This window comes from Calidris pugnax, unplaced genomic scaffold, assembly GCF_001431845.1.
Source record: "Calidris pugnax isolate Ruff unplaced genomic scaffold, ASM143184v1 scaffold63, whole genome shotgun sequence".
Lineage (NCBI taxonomy): Eukaryota > Metazoa > Chordata > Aves > Charadriiformes > Scolopacidae > Calidris > Calidris pugnax.
This window is the reverse complement of record NW_015090852.1, coordinates 6,665,785-6,685,543: the sequence shown is the minus strand read 5'-3', so window position 1 is coordinate 6,685,543 and position 19,759 is coordinate 6,665,785. Positions and strand designations below refer to the sequence as shown.

Below are 19,759 nucleotides of genomic sequence, written 5' to 3'. Positions count from 1 at the left end.
ATCAAGTCCAAGTTACCACATATGTCAGGAAATATGAGAAAGCAGACAAGAACTTAAGCTTTCTGTATTGGTACATGCAGCATTTATGCATCTTTTTAAAATAATGCGTAACAGTTTCCTGCCCAAATCATGACACAATTTACAAGAAAAAAAGAAGTTGATGGTACTATTCATATAAAGAATTAGGTTATATTAAAAGAAGTCCATAAGTTGTGGGGAATGGAGTAACTAATCCGTGGCTTCATGGATAGTCTCAGGAACTTCCCACTTCTCTTTCTATGCAGTGTAATTAGGCAGCCCAAATCGATAGGAGCATGCTATAGATGCTGAATACATTCCTTTAGAGGCACTGGTGGCGAGATTGAAGTATGATATTCTTGGGGAAGGAGTAAAAGAGGTAATACTACATTTGGTAATTAGATTCCCATAAAGTTGTCTCCTGAAAGTCAGGTTTTTCTACAGTTTTGTGATCTTTGTCTCTAGTGGAAACAAGGCAGAACAGCAAAACATGCAAAATTAACCTAATTAGTAACCTAATTTTGAATTTGTCATTCCTTTGTTTTCAGGGCTAGGTCTTCAAGTACAATTTCACAGAATTGCAAATGAGGTGCAAGTAATTTTGAGGAAAGAAATTTGTTCAAAAAGTTGTTAAAAGAGCTAAATTTCTGCTTCGGCAAAGAAAAAATAGCTCCTATATCTTACTGCCTTTAATATTGCTAGCTAAATGTGAGAAGCTCTGGCTCATGCCCACTGAGTTCAACAAGAAACAGCTTGAATCCACAACATTTTGGATCAGGCACAAAATTATTTTCGTGGCTTCAAGGAATAGGAATATATAGGACTATAAGGGAGTACAGCTGATAAAATGAAATTTTGTTCTCACTAAATTCAGTAGGAATTTTACTGTTAACTTAGAGAAGGCTGAAATGGTTTATGAAATATTAACTTATTTCAGTTAAGCTGAATTATGATTGGGTGAGCTGACCATGGAAAGCTCATGAAAAAAAGTAAAAATAATAAAGGAACTATCAAGACTTGAGTTTAATACCAGCAAGCTATTAATTTTTTTTAAGGTTTTACAAAAATAACAAAAAGTGAAGAAACCGTTCTCATTCCTTGAAAATGTAAAAAAAACCCCTAATGTACCAATTTCTTTTTTTTTTTTTTTACATTTTAATCCACTCTGTCAAATACAAAGGGTAATATTGACCTTTTTGCCTGTATAAACACCAAGCAATTTCACAGGCACCAGCATCAGAAAAATTACATTTATATCAATGATAGGATCATGCATTATACTTCAATATAAACCCATCTGAAGATATTTAACACACTTAGTGGAGTGGTGCATTAGTCCTGTTATGTGGGAGCCGTATCACTGGCTCAGTGTTATTGGTGCTTTCCTGGCCCTTGGGACCTTAATTCCCCAAGTCAAGATTGTGTGTTTTAGAGATGTACCCACAAAAGACAACTAAAGAGAGGAAAATGCACTAAAGTGATCAGGAATAATAACAATGAAAAATTAAAGATCCATCACCATTCTACTTCTAAAATTGCATATAACTTACGTGAATAATGATATTAAAATAGCTTCTTTTCCTGTATTGGATGCCTCTGCAGTATACTCCATTATTTCAAAATAACACTGGAAGAGGATTTAGCTGAAAAACTTCCTTGTCTGAGACCAAAATAAAGCTTCATTAGCATAATTCTTTACAATCCTTCTGTTAATATTTTCCAGGACATAAATATAATTATCCTTTCTGTCAAATAAAAAGAAAAAAAAGAAAAACAGGGAACATAGTGAAATTGTGAAGATCTAGATTACAACTCAAATGAAAAATGTGGGACAAACTGGATAGGAATATAAAAAGTATCAGTTCTGACTGAAGTATGAAACTTATGCAAACAACAGGGAAAAAAAAAAAAAAACCACCACCCTTTTTAGAACATTTTGAGATGTGTGAAAACTACAAATGCTAGAACTGTGAAGAGGAAACTGGGAATTTGATCCATATGTTCTGGAAATGCCACTGCCCACAGCTAAATTATTTTTGGAGAACAGAACAGAGAACAGAAGAACAACTGCTAAAGCTGTTATAAACACAGGGTCTCCCTGGTGATGCAAAGATCTTACCATGGCAGATACTAATGAGTGACTATTACCATCTGGATACCACATACAAAGAAAAAATCTTTGGTATGTTCTAGAATAATTACTAAGGAATAAGATATTATTTATCACTTATCTCACTAATTCTCTGAGGATAAATCGTTCCACTAAATCCAAAGAGAAAAAACACTATTAAGCGTGGTTCATACATTGATTTTCTTCATATAGGTGAATATAATATAAAAGCATCTAGCATTTGTAGTTTTCACACATCTCAAAATGTTCTAAAAAGGGTGGTGTTTTTTTTTTTTCCCTGTTGTTTGCATCTGATCTAAGTACTGTATTAGGGAAGATAATATTTTAAGCTTGGGAAGCTTTTTATCATGGTATATTTTTCACAGTGAAATATTTTTAAACTCTGCAACACATGAAATAGCAGTAAGATCTGTGGACAGATTCTGCTACTGCTTCTCAAAACCAAAAGCACATCGTGCTTATTACAAGAGAAATAATTACCAGATAACTTGGGCTTGATACCATTAAACTTGTTCAGAAATATGTGACTAGAACGAAAGAACGTAATTCGTTCAGCTATCAAAGACAACCAAGCGTTATATTTCTGTTCTGTACTTTTAGCAAGCAGATTCTTCATACCAGTTGGCATCTTCCACTTTCCACCTAAAGGCTGACCCTGGACACTTATTCCTCTGACAGTTTGATAGCCTGCAGTTCTCACATTCAGTTTATTCTAGACAGTCAGTACCCATTTGCACCAGCATTATCCTTCTAGAGTGCAACATGTGCTCTCGTAACTAGTTCATGCTAGTAACTCATGCCACAGAAAGGGATAGAGACCAACTTAGAGAGTGGTAGATTTAAAGAAAGCATTATGTACATTTTCTTGGCTATACCAGGAAACTCTACCTGAAAAAGCTAGAAGATGTTTATAAAAAATTCTGAATGGTGGCAACTATATACCATCTGTTTTGTTCTCCTTTAGAAACAAATTGCATCAAGGTTCTATATACCACCTCTCCCTCACAACAGCCATTAAGCAAAACCCAGCAACAAAGTTGTGACTATCATATTGAAATAATAAAAATAAATAGTTTGTTTCATTACAAATGACATTTGAAAAATATATTAATAACACACTTCTGGTTTGATACTAATTTTTACTCTTCTGTGAAAAAATGTCTTTGCTAAGCAATTTATGAATTCTGAAAAGAAATAGTTCTCTGCACATGTAATCATCAAACTTGAACTGACCCTAAGTACAGTTTTTATTTTTCGTGTCTTTATTCATTCTTTTCTACGTAGTATTTGTGGAATTCAGCATCTGGAACGAGCAGGAAACAGGTTGACTCTCTTTGACTCCCTTTATTTCTGCATAGTGACGTTTTCCACTGTGGGCTTTGGGGATGTTACACCCAAGATATGGCCTTCAAAGCTGCTTGTTGTCATTATGATCTGTGTTGCCCTTGTGGTGTTGCCCATACAGGTAAATGTGGATTTTTCTTCTCTTAGAATTGTTTTTAAAACTAAAGAATAATAACTGAAATAATTTATTGTTACTATTATTATTGGTTATAAAATGTCAGAAAAAGTAACCGTCTTCTATATCTCCTAGTTTTGGGGGGGGGGTGTTGTGTTTTTTTGTTCCTTTTTCCTTTGTCTGTTCTCCTATAGTCTAGATTTATACTAAAAAACAGAACACTAAAACAGTTTTCAAGTGCTGGTGAAAACTTTCTGTTCCTATCATGTACCACAGAGCCCTTCCTTCATCCTGAGATATGGATTTGTTATTAATGGAGCAATTTAAAAAACAAAAGTAGCAGCACTTTCTTTATGAATATAGCATTTCCTCTGCAGGCTCTCCCTGTTTCTAATCTTGGTCCTTTCCGCTTCCTCTCTTACTCTTACAGCTCAGTGCTAACTTGAAAAAAATCTCATTAAATCTGCAACTCAAGCAAATTGGGTTCACAGCTGTGTATGTCAGTACAAATACACATACACAGAGCCAACAGCACAGTTAGGAATTTTTGATGCCTACTTAGGCTTAGGACTTCTCACAGTTTCAACAGGAAAAGGCTGATTTATGAAAATCCAAGTATTTCAAGAAGTCGATCAGTTTCATTAATTTATACCAAACATTTCCCAGCTCATTAGGGGAGGCTTGATGGCAGAAACCCTGAGATTACATGGGAAGCCCTGCCGAGATACTAACTGTTCCACATTTGGTCTCATGCCACAAAAAGGGGGTGTGGGGAGGCATTGTGCGTGCTTGTCAAAGCTTTGAGTAGACCTGCTAGACCGTGAAGCTCTGAAGTTTCTCACACGGACATAGTTTCCAGACTTGGCTTCTTTGACAGTGAACCAAAGCTCACTGATAGCAGACAACACAGAAACCCTGTGAGGTTGGAAGCTCAAGCTTTCAGCATTAATTTTCTTGAAATTATTTGAACATTTTAATTATACCTAAACATTTAATGTCTGCATACGCAGACATACGTGCTAACACAATTTTATTCCCACTCAGTGGAAATTTAGTAAAATAGATATTCTATTGAAAACTAACATATGCTTTGTTTAAGAAATGTGGAATTTTCTAGGAAATAGAAATTTCATCTTTCAGGTAGTTCTGATATACACTTCAGGCACAAGAGTTCTGCCTTACCAGTAAATAACCTGGGATCCACAGCCTTTTCACATAAATTTTAATCTACTTTACTTTATAGCTTCCTAGTGATAATGGAGCTTCATATAGTTTTCCAGATACAGAATGTGGGAGGCATTCTCTTCCAAGCTTTTGTCCTGTTATAATATGAAATCAGTTATTATTTATGATTCAGTCTCTCCATCAGTTGAACGTGAATGAGAAAAAGCAGCTATCACACAGATACATGGTGAATTAAATCAGAATTAAATGCATATTACTTACAAGGAATTTTGAAATGGTATTGTATATTTTATTACAGATTGTTAACAGTGGCACTGATTGTTACAGTATTCTTTTTAATCTAAAGGATTCAGATTAGTAGAGCTATGTTTACTGTTAGCCTGCATATGTTGTTCAGCTGGCAAGGCAAATTTGCTGTATTAACAGCTGCTGTGTATATAACTTCTATTTAAATTTATAAAACAAATAAGAGAGTATATAGAAGGTCACCTTCAGAACTTTATAAAATCTCTGTGAAGAGTTATTGCCCAAGCTAATTAAAATCATGCTTCTATCTGAGTATCTATACTCATAGTATACACTTAAGTTTGTGAAACTTTAACCTTTCATTTGAGCATTTATGTCACAAGGCACTGGAAAAAGAGAGCTCTGAGGTATAAAATACATAAAGGAAATAAGGTACAGCCCTCATTCTTCTATGAAATCTTGAAATTTACTGGAATTGCATGATATTTTATTGGATTTGCTGTGCTATTTGTGTGTGGTAGAGACTGGCTCTACTGCCATGTTTTTCAGTCATGCTATCATTCATCTCACATACTTAGTAAAGTACTTTTTACAAAGAAAAAGACATTGTGGACTAAGGGCATCTTTTCATAGAGGCATGAGATGAATGATGGAACATTGTTAAGTCGTGATACAGTTGTACTGCACATCTGCTTGTCTGTATGTCAGTGACAATTGGCATCTCTTGCAGTTTGAACAGCTGGCATATTTGTGGATGGAGAGACAAAAGTCTGGTGGTAACTACAGTCGACACAGAGCTCAGACGGAAAAACATGTTGTACTGTGTGTTAGCTCTCTGAAGATTGACTTACTTATGGATTTCTTAAATGAATTCTATGCTCACCCCAGATTACAGGTACTTACAGTGAAAAAAAAAGAAAATAAGCTCAAAACACTGATTTTTTTGGAGACAGCCTTCTGAAATGATCTTTAATTTGTAAAATTGAATTTGGGAATAGCTGTCTGAATTGGGAATCTATAATTGCAATAAGAAGCTGAGATACAGTATGGAGACATTAATTTTAAATTGAGGTAAACAGACTAAATAGTTAGAATTACTGCCTTGTTGAATTATGCCAGTCCTTTTAGAAACAGATGTTTCCATTCAAGTTCCTTATTTTCTACCCCAAAATAGAAAATAAATGAAAACTACCCAAATTATTTTTTCCTGTTCTTTTGGGACTAGATCCAAAACTCATCACAAGTCAAAGCGTCTTCTGTTTTTCACATTTTGCATTGGGTTTTTTGCCAGTGTTAGGAAGATTAGATCCTTTTGGAACTGTTTAAATTAAGAAAAAAGTAGATGTACTTTAAAGGACAAAGACCTTGAAAGATTGCACACGAGATTTTCTTAGTGTACACGTATTCCCTAGCTAATGCAAACAAATGTCATATGACTTGTTTGATCATATAAAGGCTTATTTATATGAGATAGCAATTTGGATTCATCATCATTAGCTTTCCTACAGACCATTTCTTTTACTAAATCTTCTGCATGTCTCTTACTAAGTTACCTGTGATACCATGCTTCATTAACTAGAGGAAAAAAAAAAATCACATCTTCTGCATGTCTCTTACTAAGTTACCTGTGGTACGATGCTTCATTAACTAGAGGAAAAAAAAAATCACAAAAATACAGCCCTCAAATTGCTAAGCAGCAATTTGATAAATCCCAAATCCAAAATATCCCCCAAAATAATTAGCTAGTAAGAGGCATAAGCAAATACAGAAAAAAAATATCCAATTCTTTAGAGATGCAAACACAAATTGAAATCCAAAATTTAGTAAACTACCCTGAAGAGTGACTCAGGCTCTGTGATACACTAGAGACAATGAAGAAGAGTCCTATTACTACTTATGTACCCTAGAAGAGCTTATATACATTCCCTTCACAGTTGAAATGGGAACCTGGAGGATACAGATGATACACTGGACCCAATGCACTAAGCTTTCTGCAAAAGTCTGTGTGTGCTAAGGAAGGCTTCTATGACAAGCCTGTCCTAGGCTCTCAGTCTCTCTTCTCACATTCCATTTATTTCTCCTTTTCATACATACACACATATATACTTCAGAGCAACCTTGCTTTTCCTAACAAGGAAACACAGGAAACAGAGTTTGGATCTGCCCATTAATATAGTGGAAAAAATTTGGGGGAAGACAATTCCATTGATTGTTGAAAACTTACATTTTCCAGCTAGAATGACAGAAATGTATACTGTGTCTAAAAAAATTTATGCTCATATGGAAAAAAAAAGTTTCTAAATGGACTTTACTTGCCACCCTGGAGTCTTCTTTACGCAGCTTACAATTGTCCAGCCATTTTTATTAAAGAATTCAATATTTTAAACACATATATTCAAATAACTTTTGTCAATGAAATCTGAGAAATATCAGAGACATTTTTGACATCCTGAGTCTCTGTTGACTCATTCTCTAGAAACAAGTGGATTGATAGCAGCCCTGAGGAGAAGGACTTAAGGGTGTTAGTGGATGAGAAGCTCAGCATGAGCTGGGAATGTGTGCTCGCAGCCCAGAAAATCAAGCGCATCCTAGGCTGCATCAAAATAAGTGTGGCCAGCAGGTCGAGGGAGGTGATTCTGCCCCTCTACTCCACTCTGGTGAGACCCCACCTGGAGTACTGCATCCAGCTCTTGAGACCTCAATACAGAAAGGACATGGACCTGTTGGATTGGGTCCAGAGGAGGGCCACAAAGATGATCAGAGGGCTGGAGCACGTCTCCTGTGAAGACAGGCTGACAGAGTTGGGGTTGTTCAGCCTGGAGAACAGGAGGCTCTTAGGACACCTTACAGCAGTCTTTCAGTACCTAAAGGGGGCCTAAAGGAAAGATGAGGAGGGACTCTTTATGAGGGAGTGTAGCAATAGGACAAGGGGTAATGGTTTTCAACTGAAAGATATTAGGAAGAAATTCTTTACTGTGAGGGTGGTGAGACACTGGAACAGGTTGCCCAGAGAAGTTGTGGATGCCCCATTCCTGGAAGTGTTCAAGGCCAGGATGGATGGAGCTTGAGCAACCTGCTCTAGTGGGAGGTGTCCCTGCCCAGGGCAGGGGGGTTGGAACTAGATAATCTTTAAAGCCCCTTCCAACCCAAACCTTTCTATGATTCTATGAACAAAAATGATAAAATAAAAAAATAACATGACTATTGCCCCTTGTGTTTTTGACAGGACTATTATGTCGTTATTTTGTGTCCTACTGAGATGGATGCTCAGGTCCGAAGGGTTTTACAAATCCCAATGTGGTCCCAAAGAGTTATCTATCTGCAAGGCTCAGCACTAAAAGATCAAGATCTGTTGAGAGCTAAGTAGGCAAATATTTTTTTTAATTTTGTGTTGCTCATACTGTTTGATTAATAAGTTTGACAAACAACAAAAGCGGTGCTAGAAGGAAAGCATGTGCATTTAGGAAGCAAGGCTCTTTGATATAATTTGTTTTTCTTAATATCCGAAATTTTTCAAGGAACAAATATTTTTAAGCTCTTTCATTTGTACAAATTTGCATTCACTTTCTTTCCTCTCTCAGTTTTTAAAGGTGTTGAAATAGACTGCCTGTGATTTCTTCTGAAAAAGCAGCACAGAAAATTCTAAAACTGCCAGTAATGCTAGAATATATCTCTGTTCCTTGAGCAAAGATAGTAAATGTGATGGTAATTCTCTTGACCAAGTGTGAATGGGGAAAAAAGCAAACAAAAATAATTATCACCCTTTGAGCCCGTTGCACAATTTTTCTTTTCTTCCTAAGTTCAGCCTGGTAGTATACACAACTAGTCTACTGTGCCTCCATACTCTTCTTTCAGGGCTATCTCTTACCACTTACTTCACCACTTTTAAAAAATCCTCTCTGCCAGTTAATAGTGAATGACATTAATCAAAATACATCAGTTAAACACAGTTCCTCAATCCTCCCCACCATCACTCAATCACTTGAAAGTGTGAAGGAATTCACAGTGGAATTCACGTAGGAGGATTGTCTCTTTAAACTCTTCAAAGAGAGAGAAAGGTGATTCTTAGCAAATAACTTATTTAACTCATCTGCATTGTTCTTTATAAGAACTTATGCAGCAACTAATATAGATATCTAAAATTAAGCCAATACTTTTCTGAGTATTTGTGTCATTCAGCCTTCTTTACCTCAGGAGAGTTATTTCCAAGAATCTAATCTCTGTGAAGTCTAGTGAGCAGTGTTAGCTTCTCTGCCACTGGAAAAACCCAACTATTTCTATATCTATTTAGAAATAGAAAATACAAAAAATAAAACTTTTTTAAGGATTAGGAATTTTCTTTTGGAGAGAGGTTAATTTTTTTTTTGCTTTCTTGCTGATTTCAAGAAGGAATTCATGCGGGGATTTAACTAACATTTGTTATACACATTAAGAGAAGAAAAATTAGGTTGTTCGCTAAAGATAATCTTGAATTTCACTTATAATAACCTGGAGGTAGTCAACTGTGGAACTGTGCTTTTTCCTGCGGAACATGTAATTGAATGTACCTGTCATAGAATAATTTTCAACCTCTCCTGAGGGAAGAAGCATAGTGGGAATTTAATAGAACATTTAATATGAAATATAACCCAGTATCTAAGACATTTGCTGTATTTTTGTTAATGAGAACATAATGCACTGAGAATATAACAAGGCACATGGTAAACTTCTAATAACTAAAGTAATAGTTACCACCAACAACAACCAAAAAATAATCAAGAAACATCTCATTATCAAAATTTATACATATATTATACGTGAAATGCAGTGTCAGAATAACGTGATAAAGTGTGCACCAAAAAGTATAGGAATAGCAATAGTTGGCTGACTGCATAAGTAGTAAATAGTCAGTTAGCTAGAGACTGTCTTTTTCTTTATATGCCCTAGTACACAATTACAAAAGTGATGTCTGTTCTTGCTTCTTACCTTTGAGATCTTCACTTCACAAATTTTTGGTGTTCTCTGAACAACGCTCATGTGCCCAGCTTTAAAAAAAAAAACACAACAAATTCTGTCATGAGGTACCATGCTGATACTTATATTGTTATCATCATGACTGAAAAATTTATAGCTACTTCAGCATTTGAAAGAACACAGTAAGTGATTAAAATAGCTCTCATTCTCCATGCTGACTAGCAGCAGAAAATGAATAACTCACCTTCCTAATTTCTTTCACCTGCAGCTTTCTCCCATGTTCTGTTATGACCTCAAATATTTTCTCACTCTCCTTCCACTTTCTTTAGGGAAATCTTAATCATATCCATGTCCACTCTTTTTCTTTACTTTATACTTTTTCCTTTCACAAATTTCTCTTCTCTATAGAAAGTCCCTTAATTTTTTGTCTCAGATTCAGTTTTCTGGCACATAAAAATGGTGTAACTGGCGAAGATTTTTTTCAGTTAGGACATTAATAACACTTCTCTCATAAGGATACTCTGGGTTCTAATAAATGCTTTTCACACATGCTATTAGTGTTTGTGTAAATTCATGACATTCCTAGATGTTAATCTCAGGTCATTGTCCTTGTCATCTGTGGCTGAAGTGATTCAAAAAGTTACAAAAAAACGTTGGGGAAAAAGGTGAATATATTCACATGAGGTTTCATTTTGTTACAAAAAATTCTGTATCTACTGCCAGCTACCTCCACAGCTCTCATCAAAATCTCATCTAATTTTACTGAATTTTCTTTCTTCCAACGTTGTTAGAGACCTGATCTTCCTTATTCTGCTCCCATGCTTGGCTGAAACTACTTATGCAGCTCCCATGGTTTCTTCCTAATCAGCACTCAGAAGCAGTCTCCTGTCCTCACTTCTCCACATCAGCTGCATTTGACAACGTTATTTTCGATACATTAATTTTGCCTTTGTTACAATGATTTTTCCATATCAAGTACTTTAATCTTTTTCATCTTCCCCTATTTTACTAATGCTAGATGCCTATGGAGAATCTACAGTGACCTGACTTTCTCCTTCTCTTTTCTTTATACTTTCTCTGAATGATCTCACACAAAATGCACAAATTTATTCACTAGTTCTTTAGTCAAAAACTAAAAGGTTGGCCAAGCTATCCGATATCTCATTATGGATATCTATTCATCAACTTTAGTTTAGATGCAAACAGTTGTAAATAGATCTTAATTTTTGCTACCAAAATAAAACCAGTATCCTACTGTGGATCATAATCTTGGAGTCATATTGTAGGGCATCCTATGTAGACTGACCCAGCATTTTGCAAGTGTTTTCTCACACAAGCTCTCATTTTTGCTTCCCTTAAAAACTATATTTATGTTCTTCTCACAACTCCCTAAACCCTTGTTTCAGAACACTCTGGAAATACTGTCTATGTAGTACATCCCTTTGCCTCATTGCAGTCCTTCCCTGGCTTACCCTTCTTTATTGCATCAAGGAGTGACCCCTTATTCTCACTTAGCCTGCAACACCCAGTTCTTACTGAGAGGTAACCTTCTGATAAGTCTGTAATGCTATTCTCACACATACAACAGATTAACATAGAAGTACCATTGTGATTTCATTTGTGCTGTCCCTTCAATCTAGGATGAATTTCTCAGAAACATCTGTAAAGTAATCCAGTATCCTCTGTTGCATTCTCTTGTCATTCGGTTCTCTGCTCTGATATCTAGCAAGACCACTTTCTACCATGATAATGTTTATATTCAGGTATTGTCACACTTTTTCTTCCAGTTTCCTATGTTTGCATATATTTTTGTTGTCCTCTGTCATGTCACTTAGAGCTCATACAGCAAGGACTGTTTTTTTGTTCTGCATTTGTACAGTACCTCAAAGAATGGGCTCTCAGTCTAAGCCTAAGGTCCCAATGGCCTAAATTATTACTAACAACCACCAATTCCGTTTTCTAGCAGCAGAGAAACCAAAGATTTAGGAATCTCAGATCCCATTCCAGACTCCAGAATGGACCTGCTGCAATGAGCACTGAATTGCCTGTTCATTTTCCCCAGCTTCTGTCTACCTTTTCCCCTTCCCAGGAAATCAATTCTGATCATCCTGTTTCTCTTTGCCCAGAAAGTCCTGTCTCTTCCCAAGGAGGTCAAACAAGTCCCCGTTTCTTTACTTCCATGTACCAGTAAATGAAGTAGGTTTCACTAGAGGAGGATATCAGTATCTGAGACAAGAGAGGAAATGCAAACTTTTCAGTCAGACAGTTTTTCTCTGCACTTCCACCACCACTCTTTTTATTACATGACCAGTTATACCCACTAGAGGAAAATTAGGCATTACAAGTTGTCAAAGATACCATGAACTGAAAATAGTTAATTTATTTCATGCATACATACACATAATGTTTTTTATTTATCCCAAACACATTGTTCTAGTACATCTACCCATTTTTCTGTATCACTAGGCAAGACAAGTCTATATTATCTGCCCCTTCTCATTCATTATTATCACTAATAACTTGTACATATCATTCCCTTACACACTATGCAGAGTGGTGCTATTTATTCACCTTCTATACTAATGGCAGATGTGTATTTATTTTGCAAATTAAGTGTCTTTGAGGCCACTCTTCTTTTATTACTTTGGCACAGCTACTGGCACCAGGGAAAGAAAGTTGCCCAGAACTTAGTCAAGAACTACCAGTACATCATGAGTTAGTACACAAGGTGACTGCTGCTGACATTCAGATAATGCATGAGAACAGATAGACTAAACTTTCTCTGTATTCTGTTTCTATAAGCATGCAAGACTATAAAGTCTGAAAAAAGTCCACACATAAGTATTTTGTTGGTATGTAACAGGCTTGTCTCCCCTTTTCTAGAATGGATGACGCTGAAGCTTGTTTCATTCTGAGTAGCCGCTGTGAGGTGGACAGGACAGCAGCTGTAAGTTTTGAAGAAATAACTAAGAATGAATATATATGCTGTTTATACTATTACTGTCCTTATTCTTTCCCTGGGACTGTGACTTCTGTGAACAGAAGATTAAAATAGCTGATTTCCACACAGATTTTACACGTGGGATGAAATTCTTGTCTCGGTTAAGATAATGAAAAAGTTTCTATTGGATTCTATAAGGCCAGGATTTCAAAAATTCATGAAACATGATCTTATGGCTCATTTCACATAACATATCTACTTCTGCTTTGTCAGAAAATAAATTATATGACCTACCTACCTAAGAAGTTAAGGTTTTACTGCACATTTTAGTTATACATTGAACTTATTTTTCAAAAAAGTAAGAATTTATACATTCTTAAAGGACTTGAAAAATCTTTTTAACATTACTGTAAGAGTACAGTACTTTCAAAAAACAATTTTCATGCTGAATCAAGTAAATTTTTAAGAGTTCTCTCCTTTTTTATGGAACAATGGCAGGATATCATATAAGCATTATCACGGCACCATAAAGATATATTGATACTTGGTCATTAATAACTCCAAAGGGTAGTACTCTGCCAAAAAAGTTTTCTTCAAATTACCTTGATTAATATCAGTTTGCTCTAGATATACAATTCAAAGAGTTATATTTATTAAATCAGAAAAGAGATATATATCAACTGACTGGTATTTCAGTTCAGAACTACTGAAATATTGAAAGTTTAATTTCTGACTAATACCAAATAACTGATATATCTGAGAATATTTGACCACCTTTCATACTGGCCAATTTTAAATGTGAAAAATGGCAAAATTCTTTAAATAAGTTACTATGGTTTTGCCCATGCTTGCTAGTCAGGTAAGATACAAAAGAAGACTGATAATACAAGCCTCTACTCAGCGTATCTGTGATAAAAGAAAAAAACCTATTTTAATACGAACTAGAACTCTTCAGACTAACTTACTGATCACAAATATCCAGGAAATAAGTCCACTGAGGAAGGATTTATGAACATAACTTTAAATCTTTCACCATGAGCTGCATGCTATATTTTTGCACGCTTGCCTCTATACACTTCAATCTTGAACTCCAAAGGAAGATCAGAATAAGTCTGAATATTCACAGAGTTATATTAAGATGCTTAGAAATTGCCTAAGAAGATCAAACTAGTTTTTATAATTCAGTAATTAATTGCAAGCTATCTCAATTAAAAAATGCTGTTGTGCTGCTATGTTAGAAGAAATAGTAATTATTTTTCTGAATATTAAAAAAAAGATACAGTAAAACATGGGAAACAAGGGCTTTGCATTATATATGTAGTATTTCTTAATATATTCTCTGTCACTTGCTACAATTACTTCATCTGCCATCAAAACTTAGTTGTTTCCGTACCTACACATATGGCTTATCAGAGAAGGAAGAACAAAAAAAAGGAACATAAGCTGCATCTAGCAAGAAAAAAGAAATGAGCCCCCACAAGCAAATTTTATCCAAAATAACTTAATTTTTTGTAGATGTCAGCATGCTGTAAATATATTTTGTTCAAAGTGAAAGTCCCTGTGCTGGACTTGCAGAAAGCCACTGAACTCCCTGAGAAATAAATCTGTGCTCTTACTATAATATTAAAACTTAGTGAACAAAGAGCATTGAATTTCATTAATCAGCAGTAGACTCTTGAAAACACGCTTGCAAAAGGTGCTGAATTAGCAGCAAATAATCCTGGCATAGTCAAGTAAGACAAGCATATACTGTTTGGAAGTAACAGAGGTGCTAGGTTATTTAAGGATATGAAAAGCAACAGTTTTTGTAAATACCTCGAAAAATACTGGCAACTTCCGTGAGACTGAAAAATACCAAAAGCCAAACTACCTTGCCTAAATTAGCCATGAAGTTCACAATAAATCAGCTACAACATCTCATTTCAAAAAATACACTTGACAGTTGTGAAATGGTTAGAAATGAGAAATGCCGTACAAGCAGAGTATGTGATTTACATTGCACTTAGTAGGTTTTTGCATCTTTAAGGACAGCTGCACCAACACAGGATTCTCTTAGGGAAGCTGTTCACCTCTGCCAATAACCTCTCCAGAATTTATACAAAGAAAGGGCAGTTTTCAGCTCTGCAGAACTCTTACATGGGGCAGACAGTGGACTCTACATGGACATCATGGAGCTTCCACCCATTCTGGCCAGCACTGCCTAGTTTTGGTTTCAGAGTGGTAGCCAGCTACCACTCTCTCCAGGCGGTCTTTCTGCCTTCAGGAACAGTGTGCCCCAAGAATTTCCACAATGGTACCTGGCACATTTCAGTTTGCAGTACAGGCTACTATCAAATCTCATTTATCATTGTATCTGGAGCGTACAAACAGACAAATCTCAAAGAAACAATCCTATTACCTTCCTCTGAGACAGAATGCCCTGTTGGCTGACTGGCTGGCTAGTCATAATGGCGCAGTATCTCAACTGTAGCAGTGATACCCTGAGGATCAATGTCATCTAAAGTTTTTAAACAAGGTGTTACCTTATTCTGTTTTTTTTGTTTAGATTTCCTTTTCACAGGAAATGCTATTATTTATACTGCAAGTAAAAAATAGGATGTCTTTTTTTTAAAAAAAAAAATTATTTTGTTTTATTTTACCGCCCCCTAGAGCTCTGAAATGAAATGGATTTGATTTCTTAAACCTTTCTAGTTCTTGTCACAACTAAGAACTTCAGTAGTGTAGTACGTAAGTTTAGAGTTTGGGCTGAAAGAAGTTCAGTTGTCATCTCAGTATCAATCTTTATAACTGCAGCTGATTTTTCACCCTGCTGTGCTTGAGAAGATGACAAACTGTTAGGAGTGCCTTGGATCCTCTGCTTTGTCTGATGGCTGTCAAAATAAAAGTTAACAGTGCCTTGATGAGATTCCCGATCAAAACAGGTGTTACTACTCATGTGATTTATCAAAGTCCATGAGGGTTTTTATCTCCCCAGCTACAGTCCTTAGCAGAGGATCCACTCATATGCCGTGGATACCACTGGCTGTTCATTGCTTGCTGTTTTGTTAGTTAGTAAGTTTTAGTGCCAAAGTCTGTGTTGCTTCTGATCCATAAATCTCAACTGTAGCCCAAAAGAAAAGTACAATAACAGGTGATATGCAGTTACTTCATAAAAATTGTCAGTTACTTCCTTTTCACTTGGAGGAATTGGGACTTCAACAGTCAGACCAAGAATTTGTCAGCTTTCTAAAGTCTCCTACCAGAAACTTTCTCTTCTCTGGCAAGACAAAGTTCTGCCAAATTTTATTCTATCAAATGCTATTTTGACATCTCAGACCAAGATGTAAGCTGCTCATCTGCTAAAGCAAGCAGGACAGACATCTGTTTCACTTCTGGAGGATGCAAGTCTTAAAGAGAGTTCAAATTGCACTTAAGTCTGGATGACATACATTTTTTTTGATTGGTGGGTATACAAAAGTAGTCTGCGCCACACCACAAAGTTCGCCAGTGACTTCATTGGGCTACCTCCATCAAATTGCTCCACAAAAATAAGGTGTGTGAAAACAGTGCATCTGCTGTTTTACCTCAAGGAATGGTGGCAAGAGAAGTCTCTTTTGATTTATCCTATAGATAACTCATTAATAGGCTATATAAAAATATGAAAGACTACTTCTACTGCTGAAATCTTTGTTCTGTTGCTTACTGAAAATTCAGAGATGGTTGAGTTCAAGCTTGCACCTTTCCCCCACCCCCTTCTGTTAATCAAATTGCATAACACTACTATACTGGTAATAAGTTACACTAGCATCACAAGATGGATGCATTGCATAGGAGATACAACTAATTTATCAAGTCGTGTGTGGCAAGAAAAAAATTAAATTAATAGAATTATTTTAAAATACATATTAAATCAAGGTCTTTGAATTCTGATCATTTAAATTCCTGTTACACCCACCTTAAAACTCACAGCTTTTGATACATGAATTTAAATATCACCTGTATATTAATCACCATTGGTATCAGTGGTAATTTTCGATCACTGACTACAATTCATTGCATGGAAAGCACACAGAAGAGAATATTTTTTCCCCTCATCTCCCAAAGAAGTATATATTTTATAATATTAAGAGTAGCACGATTTTGTGTTAGTTATCTCTGTTTATAGTATGTACATATATACCTCCTTTTCACTTGGGATAAATGTGAACATTTTTTAAAGACACTACAATACAGTATAGCAATTGGTACATATGTAAAATAGATACCCACCAATATTGTATGAAGAGACTGAATCTAAGAAATCACTTTAAGTGCCTACCTGTATTCTCATTTCTCTCCCCTGGAGTGCTTCTCCAGAGCGTCATTCGGAGACTAACTGAGCGAAAAAACCATAGAAACCCATATAACCAGCTTTTGTACACAAACACATGTATATGGCAAGTGAAAGGAGAGAAAATGAAACAATAATGCAAAGTAATTATATTAACAGAACCTACACACTGAGTTGATCCCATATATATATGAGATCATATATAGTTGAAGCTATATATAGGGCATTTAAGTATCTATTTTGCATATATGTTTATAGACTGCTTCTTCAAAAAAGAGCTATCAAATTGAAAACAATATATACTTTGCAGTTTTAAAACGGTAAATGTGCCAAATAATCAAAAGATTTTAATTTCAAAGAGTCTTTCCCTTTTGTATACAAAAAATTCATACTTGTAGTTTTACAATACTTACTTCTATGGGTCTAGGTTTGTTTGGCTTTTTTAATAAAATGGTGTCATTTTAATAATTTTAATAAACATTCCTCATTCTTAAGAATTCTTAAACCTTCTGACAAAATCAGGCTTTCAAGACAAAATAATTTAAAAATAATCAAAGAAAATATCCAACATTGAAAAAAAAAAAGAGGAAGACTAAACTTAGTCTGAAATGTACACCAAAATTGTATTTACTGCTATAGTTTTGGTTTATTACAGTAGATTTACTCTTAGCTCATTTATGTAATGAGAATGAAAAAAATAATTCACTTAAGTTTCATTGAATATAAGCTATATTTCTATGCATGTAGCATAAAGGAAACAGCCTTTTCTCACTGCTTTTGCAAGCCAGTGTGGTCTGTGAATGATTGCTATGGAAAGGAAGAGGGGAAACTGGTCACGTCAAACCCTGTGCAATGAAGCCTCACTGCAAGTGAGATTGAGTTTCTCTGAATGAGTTTCCCTGACACCTTTTGCATAAAAGGGTCAGGTAACATCTTCAGCAGCACAGGTTTTTGAAATCTGTCCCAAATGCACTCCCAAACTCTTATTCCTTCTATAGTATATCTGTATGTCATCGTCTATCCTATTACGAGCCATTTGCTATTTCTAAGGTGTGTTGACATTTCATTCCCTTAAGACAAAACAGCAAAAAACCCTAACTACAAAAAAAAAAACAACCTATGGAGGATCAGTCACAGCGTGCTATAGGAATAGTGACTGCATGTAAGCAAAGCAGGGTACATCCAAGTTCTGAAATCTCCTGAATGGGCACAGCAATCCTACATTTATGAAACTGTGTATAAGAAAAATGTGAAATAATGTATTTTTATCATCCTCAAAAGGTCTTCCTCTTATGACTCCATTCTCGTATTTCTGGTAAAAAAGTACTTGCTAACATCTCAATTGACATTAAAATATTATGGTTTGAAAATGTCAATTACGCTCTGTTCCAGGCAGAGATTTTCCCTTGTGTTCATAAGTCTGAAAGCTTTTCTTATTGCTGATGCTGCAAACATAATGAATCATTCTTTATATTTCATCTTTTAATACCAGCAATTTCATGACTAGGCAAGGCATTTCAACCCAAGTATTGCTTCCTACATGCAGCTCTCAAATACTCCTTTTTTGTTCTGAAGTAAATAAAAACTGACGGCTGATACACTGAAATTAGACATATTTAATGGATGAAATATATGAATGTATTATCTCATACTTTACTTTCATGGGACAGCAGTATTCATCCTGTGGTTAACTCGCTCTTGATATGTGGTAACAAGTACAAAAACTAACAGGCTGGGAAATGTCTTGGAATCCTTTTGTTAGTAAATGGCGAAATTCTGACATAAGTTATGTAGAAGCTTTAGTTGCACAAAAATGTAAGTCTGTGTTAAATTGAGCTGATATTTTTTAGAATTATTCAAAATTTTAAGCTCTTAATACCTGATATCCTCATTTAATGTTATTTAAATTCTGCGTCTCTTTGGAAGGACATACCTAATACATCATTCTTGGTTAACTAGACATGACTCATCACTACCATCTAAGTTTTCACACAATTCTTCCAAATGCCACCCCTACCAAATTGGATGATCCCCAACACCTGCAGAAAGATAGGAGAGGGACAAAATATGTTATTAGTAAATTTCTGGAAACAACCCCTCTAATCTGCATTCCAACAAATAGAATACATGATACTAGGATCACAAGACAATGGAGGTTGGAAAGAAGCTCAGGAGGTCTCTAGTCTGACGGGGCAGTTGTGAACGCAGACCACATTGCTCAGGGCTTTATCTAGGTTGGTGTGGAAAGCGTCCAAGGGTGGTGACAGCACAGCCTTTCTGCACAACCTCTTCCACTGCCTGACTGCCTTCAAGGGGAAAAGAGTGCTTATATGCAGCCTGAATCTCTCTTTTCAACTTAGGTCCATTGTCTCTTGTCTTCCAACCATGCACCACTATGCAGAGCCTGGCTCCATCTGCTCAATAACTGTCCTGTAGGACAGTCATGGATAAAGATATTTAAGAGAACAGGCTCCAATGTGGATCGCTGTGACACTCTGCTTGCCCCAGGGCTCTAGG

General features: G+C 35.7%; 1 protein-coding gene across 4 annotated transcripts in view; it reads left to right on the top strand.

Annotated features, from left to right (window-relative positions):
- Window positions 1-19,759, top strand: part of KCNT2 (potassium channel, sodium activated subfamily T, member 2) — a 110,910-nt gene that overhangs the window by 37,685 nt on the left and 53,466 nt on the right. For all 4 annotated transcript variants that reach the window (XM_014943528.1, XM_014943527.1, XM_014943526.1 and 1 more), the window contains exons 9-12: window positions 3,434-3,614; window positions 5,770-5,934; window positions 8,266-8,402; window positions 12,876-12,939. In XM_014943528.1, coding sequence (XP_014799014.1) covers window positions 3,434-3,614; window positions 5,770-5,934; window positions 8,266-8,402; window positions 12,876-12,939 — 547 coding nt within the window. The remainder of the gene's footprint in view (window positions 1-3,433; window positions 3,615-5,769; window positions 5,935-8,265; window positions 8,403-12,875; window positions 12,940-19,759) is intronic.